At 59.9% G+C, this 6467-nt stretch overlaps 1 protein-coding gene across 1 annotated transcript in view; it reads left to right on the top strand.

The window, feature by feature from the left end:
• The window catches only part of CACNA1I (calcium channel, voltage-dependent, T type, alpha 1I subunit), an 88168-nt gene that overhangs the window by 75727 nt on the left and 5974 nt on the right, over positions 1-6467 (top strand). Inside the window, exons 26-31 of the mRNA XM_012735118.1 lie at positions 5-100; positions 1284-1393; positions 1934-2067; positions 2809-2879; positions 5664-5742; positions 6300-6421. Coding sequence (XP_012590572.1) covers positions 5-100; positions 1284-1393; positions 1934-2067; positions 2809-2879; positions 5664-5742; positions 6300-6421 — 612 coding nt within the window. The remainder of the gene's footprint in view (positions 1-4; positions 101-1283; positions 1394-1933; positions 2068-2808; positions 2880-5663; positions 5743-6299; positions 6422-6467) is intronic.

The raw sequence follows: 6467 nt of genomic DNA, 5'->3' as shown, positions 1-6467 counted from the left end.
CCACTCCATGTGCACCAGCCACTACCTGGACATCTTCATCACCTTCATCATCTGCCTCAATGTGGTCACCATGTCCCTGGAGCACTACAATCAGCCCACGGTGAGCCCCGGCCCTGGGCCACACAGGGAGCGGGGTCCCAGCAGGTGCCAGCCAGGGTAGCGTGGGGCTGGATCCGAGCAGCACCCCCAGAGGGGGCTGGTGGGGCAGATGAGTCGAAGGCAAAGGTCACGTGTTCCTGTAAGCAGGGCGGTGGCATCTGGCACAGGGCAGTGTGGCTGCCGTGTGTTCAGGTGACTCCGTATGAGGCAGCCTGCAGCTGTTAATTCTTCGGCCCACACAGCAGCCCTGAGGTGCGGCAAGGGCTTGGTAGATGAAGAAGCTGAGGCTGGGCGAGGTTAAGTTTGCCCCCCAGATTCCTCATCCAGTACCTAGGGGAGTCAGGACTGGGACTTAGGTTGGCATTCAAGTCTGTTCAGGTGGCCTCTGCTACCACCTGGGTGTAAGGAGGGCATTTCAGGTGGCTGGACCACTGGGGGCAGACACAGGTGGAGAAAGTGACCAGTCACAGCTAGTTATAAGTGTGTATCAGGGGTGTAAGGGGGCCAAGTTCAAAAAGCTATTGGAATATGTGAATAAGAAGGGAGCAGAGCCCCCAGGTAATGCGTTGGTATCTTCCTTTCAGGAGATTTCAGGATATTACTAGGAGAGTAATAATATGAATGCAGGATAAAGAAAACAAACATTAACATATTGGGGTAGTAGCTGTTGAACTTCCTAGTTAATGTGAAGAAATGGAATAATGTTCTAATAGCTCCCCTTTACCAAGTATTTCTTCTGTGCCTGGTGTTGGACTATCAGCTCATTAAATTCTCACAGCACCTTTCTGAAGTGAGTACTATTATCATTCCCAATTTAAGGACTGGGAAATAAGTCCCAGAGAGGTCAAGCGACTTGCCCTCGGTCACACAGCGAGTAAGGAGTAAGTGCCAAGCCAGTATGCAAATCTAGAAGTCTGGCTTAAAACTACTAGCCTTAACCATTACCCTATACTGCCTTCAGAGAGGGACACCCAAAACAAACCAGAAACAAGGAAGAGGGAATAGCAATGTAACATAGATAGTATGTTACACTGTGTAAGAGGGAAGGAACAAAAAGCAACTCACATAGATCTTTGCACTAAATGTGAATGGACAAAATTCTGCCCTTAAAAGGCAGAGACTTTCTGACTGGAGGAAGGTGGAGAGTGGGTCATGGGGCTGTGATTCTCTTTGTTCTCCCCCAGTCCCTGGAGACAGCCCTCAAATACTGCAACTATATGTTCACCACTGTCTTTGTGCTGGAAGCTGTATTGAAATTGGTTGCATTTGGTCTGAGGCGCTTCTTCAAGGACCGGTGAGTAGCTGGGCTAGGTCAGATTAGCACAGAGTGGGCTTTAGGATGGGGCCGTTGGAGGAAGGGAACCAACAAATGTCTGGGCATTGATGGCTTAGTGTCCCCTGGGTGCTGACTAAAATTCTGAACAGGAGTGGTTGGGGCCCCACCTGATGGAGGCCAGGCGTTCTACCAGATGTCCTCGACTCATTTCCCATGGGTCCGCTAAGCCCTACAGGCAGAGCAGGGCACACTCAATGCCAGTCCTTAACAAACATAGCTCAGAGTTTGATGAGCTAGCCCAGGGCCATGCAGAGGGAGCAGCCAGCTCAAACTTCAGGTGTAGAAGTCAGAGCCCATTTCTCTGCTGCAGGAGATCAGAGATTATTTAGTCTGGCCAGCCTCTTGCTTGAGGGCTGGGAGGCTGTGGGGGTGAGAGGGACGAGCAGGGAGAGTGGTCACACTCCCAGGTCATCTCAGCAGAGTGGAGAGTGGGGAGGCTTCTAAACTAGGGTGCCCCTGCCCCGCTTCCACGGCTGCCCTCCTCTGCTGGCCGAGCAGGTGGAACCAGCTGGACCTGGCCATTGTGCTGCTGTCGGTCATGGGCATCACGCTGGAGGAGATCGAGATCAATGCGGCGCTGCCTATCAACCCCACCATCATCCGCATCATGCGGGTTCTGCGCATCGCCCGGGGTGAGGGCAGGGTGCCGTGTGGGGATCCGTAGGGGCAGGCGGGACTGTGGATCATGCCTGGGGAGTGTGCACAGGAGTGGGGTGAGAAGGGTGTGTGTGGGCGAGGAGGGCTATGTGGGCACCACGGCTTCCCGGGGACTACAGGAGCCAGGAGGGCGCCCCCCAGTCTGAACTCATCTGCAGGCAGCACCCCAGCATGCTGTGCTCTGCCTCCTTATAACCCCGTGACTCACGTGGGCCAGCGCAGCTGGGGAGACACCAGAAGTAACCCCATTCCCTGTAGGGCTTTTCTCTAGTCCTGGCCAGTACACACGATCCTTACCCCTTGAAATACACTTTGTCCTTCTAGAAGCCTCTCTCTCACCCCAAGGCTGCCCCTTCACTTTCACACACCTCCGTGCTTGTCCATCGGCCTGTCTGCTCACCTGCCGTCACCCCCAGAGTCCCGCCGGGCTGCCTTGGCTGGTGGGGACGGGGCTCCCCCAGGGCTCATCTGTGCCTCCTGGTGGCGAACCAGGCGCTCATGCACACACTGACCCTCCCTTCCCGCGGGGTGTGCCCCCCCCCCCGCTCCTGGACTCTCACACCGACCCCCCACCTTGCTCCCGTGTTCTGGTCCTCACCCCACTCACAGAGCCGTCCTCTTGCTTACGCGCCCCTCTTTCGTGTTCACTCGTGCACACACGGGCACGCGCATGCCCGCTGGCAGGGGCTGAGCGGTGGCCTGGGTCTCGCCCACAGTGCTGAAGCTGTTGAAGATGGCCACGGGCATGCGGGCCCTGCTGGACACTGTGGTGCAAGCGCTGCCCCAGGTGAGAGCTGGAAGAAGCCTGGCTGACCCGAGGGTCACGCTGGGCCCTGGGCAACATGGACCTGGCCCCTCCCCTCCGCCCACGTGGGCCCAGAGCTGGGGCAGAGTCCGGCGCAGACGTGAAGTGGATCCAGAGTGGACAGAGGGAGCGGGCCCTCTCTGCCCCTTCTTCTGACTTGGCCGAGTGGACGCAACACCTGTTCTGCCTCCAACCTGGGTCGGGGCTGGGGGTCTGCTTTGTGCCCACCGGACTCCCCAGGCGGGTGGGTGCACATGGACGCCTCAGGTTGGGGTGCCCACAGGCACTGGGGAGAGAAGGGCCCTGGGAGCCAGGGCAGGCTGCACAGAAGGGGACTTTGAGCTTCACCTTGAAGTGTGGCTTGGCATGTGGGCTGAGGTGGTGGAGGGGCTGGTGAGCCCCTGAGCTGGGCGGGAACCCTGGTGCGTGAGGAGAGCCTTGCCCCCTCCTGCTCTGTCCCTTGGCCAGGAGGAGGGGAGGCAGGACCACGGTCATTTTTATCCTCCTGGGAATTCTGCATCCTCCAGGTCCCTCCCTCCCTTCAGGGCCACCTCTGCCTGAGCTGAGCCTCTGGCACACTCATTTACTTGATATGACTCATCTAGTCCTAAGGACATGTCGTCAGTCTGTAGAGGCACAAATGCTACACAAGAGGGTAAATGGTCAACAGCCCAGGGAAGGTGAGCTTGTGCTCAGGGCTAGGGTGGTGCTTGGTGTGAGCTTCCCAGCAGCCTAGGAGCAAAGGGACAGCGATACGGCACTGGTCAGCCAAGCAGAGCGCCCTTCCAAAGAGAGGCGATTCTTCCTGCCGTTTTGTCCGCAGAGGCGTGAGATGGAGTGCCTGCTAGGCTGGGCTTGGGGTTGTGCAGTTAGAAAGTGGGGTGAGCCCAGACTCAAGTGCCCTGCCAGAGGTTGTCTGTGAGACCTCGGACTTGTGACTCCACTGCTCATGCCTCAGTTTCCTTGCCTGTGAAATGGGCGGTGTAGTACTTGTGAGGAAGGCTTGGAAAGCACTGAGTGGGAGCTGGGTCACAGGAAGTGCCATGTAAGTGTCTGTTAAGTGGGGTGGGAGTGTGCCCCCGAGTCTGACCCCCGGGCATCCTTGGGGTCACTGAGTTGGCACAAGGCACATGGAGATGGCCAGGGGGCTCCAGCCTTGAAAGGGAAATGCCTGATAGTAATTACGGTGACATCAGTGCTTAAAGGTGTCTGGTGCCAAATATCACGTGGCATGGTGGGGGGGTTTACCCTCGAAATCTGTACACCTGTGCCCATTCTGTTTTGTGGATGTTGACCATTTCCTTGGGTGTGTTGGAAGTGTTGGGAATTGAAACTTCAGCCCCTTCCCTCCAGACAGTCCCCGTGCAGAGGGAGGAGGCTTCAGGGAAGGCTTCTTGGAGGAGGAGAGCCCTGACATGGGCTTTGAAGAGGAGAGAGGAGGCAAAATCAGGGCCGGCCTTGTCTGCAGAGGGCACAGGGCATGCAAACTGGAGTCTCTTTTCTGCGTGGTGGGAGTGTGTTGAAAGGCCAGCCAGGGGGTCCCAGGTGACCAGCCGGCAATGCCTTGGCTTGGCTCAGTGGCAGTGGACGCTTGGGAGCTGCTGGCAGCCCTGCAAGCAGGGCTGCTTTTAGAGGTGGCTCTGGGACTGGGAGGAGAATGGACTGGAGCGGGAGGCTAGCGGCAGGGAGGCCGGGGAGGCCGGGGAGCCCGGGGAGGCCGGGAGGCGCTGCTGCACGGGCAGACTCTGGAGGACGCTGAGGGCGCAGGGAGGGGTTGACGGGGAAGGCGAAGTCCACACTGGCTCCAGCCGGACCGCAGGGGGCTGGGCCCAGGCCTTGTCCTGGCAGCTGCTCTCCCCTTGCTCGGGCAGCGCGGGATGAGTGCTGGCTTCACAGGCGACCGGAGCGTTATTTAGTTAGCGACTGTAGAGGGGCGACTGTAGCACCTCCTTGAGCGCGAGGAGCCGTCAGCAAGGTGGCTGATGTCTCAGCAGTTAACGGGACCTTCCCCTTGTCCCGAGGCCTCTGGGAGGGGCTGCGTTTTGGGGTGTGGGGTGCTGGCGCCGAGCCCGCAGGGCGGAGGCAGCCTCCAGCACAGGGTGTGTTTGGGATGGGTTTGGAATCTGGGATGCTTTCCTCCCACAGGAGCTGCGGGTGGGGGTGGCTGGGCCGCAAGCTCACATCAACCTGCGCCCGCTCTCCTGCGCCAGGCCCCATGCAGGCCCGACAGGGCAGATTTTATTTCATCCAGCCGCGTCCCTATTCTCAAGGATCCCCCAGAGCAGCAAGCGGCAGGGACAGTGTGGTCACACGTACTGTTCGGCTGCACCCCAGCTGCCTGGAGGAATCCAGACAGGCTTCATGGAGGAGGCGCATTTTGGCTTCTGTCCCTCTCACTCTTCGGTACGAAATACAAGCGAGTATGGAATAGGGGCTGAGTACGTGGATCCCAGAGCCAGGCTGGGTTTGAGTCCCAGCCCTGCCCCTTAGCCACGCGACCCTGGGCAGGCTACGCCATCTGTCTCTCTCTCTGAAGGATGGGAGTGAAGTCCACAGAGCTTTGTGCAGAGTGAACCAAAGAGCGCGAAGCGTTTGAAGCCCCGTGGCTCACAGAAAAGGCTTCACACGCCTTCGGTTACTGCCCTGTGCCCGGAGCTGGCCGCGGCGCCCTCCGGGTTCCCGGCCGCAGGCTGCTCTTTGCCTGGAGCCTGCTGCCCACCCCCGCCCGGCCCCGGGCCTGGCCCAGCCCCACTGCTCTCCCCACAGGTGGGCAACCTGGGCCTCCTCTTCATGTTGCTCTTCTTTATCTACGCTGCCCTGGGCGTGGAGCTCTTTGGGAAGCTGGGTGAGTGGCTCCCCAAGCAGCCTGCAGCTGGGGTGGGCGGGAGGACAGATCTGGAGTTCACCCCCAACACCCCGCCCCATCAGAGTCTCTGCATTGGGGCGCTGCTCCCCGTCCTCGGCCCAGGGGGAGGTGGGCGGGCCATCCTCAGCGGTCCCCACGCTTCTCCTGGGGTGAGGAGGAACCTTTGGGAGGGGCTGACTTGGTCCTCAGGACTGTGCATTGGACCCCAGCTTGCAGCCCCCCCACCTACCCGACCTCCTGGAGTTACTCCCTCCAGCCCCAACTGCTGGCTCCTGAGCTGGGCCAGGGCGGTCCTGCCCTGCCGAGCCCCGCCTCACCCCACCCCTGTCTTTGCTCTCAGCTGCTGGCTCTAGGGGGTGCTGGGAGGGGGAGGCAGACTCCCTCTGAGCCCCAACTTGAGTGCCGGCTCCCTGAGCCTCCTTCCTCCATCTGTGTGCGGGGCCCAGCCCTACGCCCACTGGGCTGCGGGGCTCCGCTGGCCGCCCCCAGCCCGGGCAGCGCATGGCCAGGGCCGCTCAGCCGCCTCTCCCTTGCAGTCTGCAACGACGAGAATCCGTGCGAGGGCATGAGTCGGCACGCCACCTTCGAGAACTTCGGCATGGCCTTCCTCACGCTCTTCCAGGTCTCGACCGGCGACAACTGGAACGGGATCATGAAGGTACTGGCGCAGGCCGGGCGCAGAGACCAAGCTGGTGCCCAGCGCG

This window comes from Condylura cristata, unplaced genomic scaffold (assembly GCF_000260355.1).
Source record: "Condylura cristata isolate star-nosed mole 26May11 unplaced genomic scaffold, ConCri1.0 scaffold00004, whole genome shotgun sequence".
Taxonomy (NCBI): domain Eukaryota; kingdom Metazoa; phylum Chordata; class Mammalia; order Eulipotyphla; family Talpidae; genus Condylura; species Condylura cristata.
The sequence above is the reverse complement of the archived record's forward strand: the minus strand, read 5'-3'. Positions and strand labels throughout refer to the sequence as shown.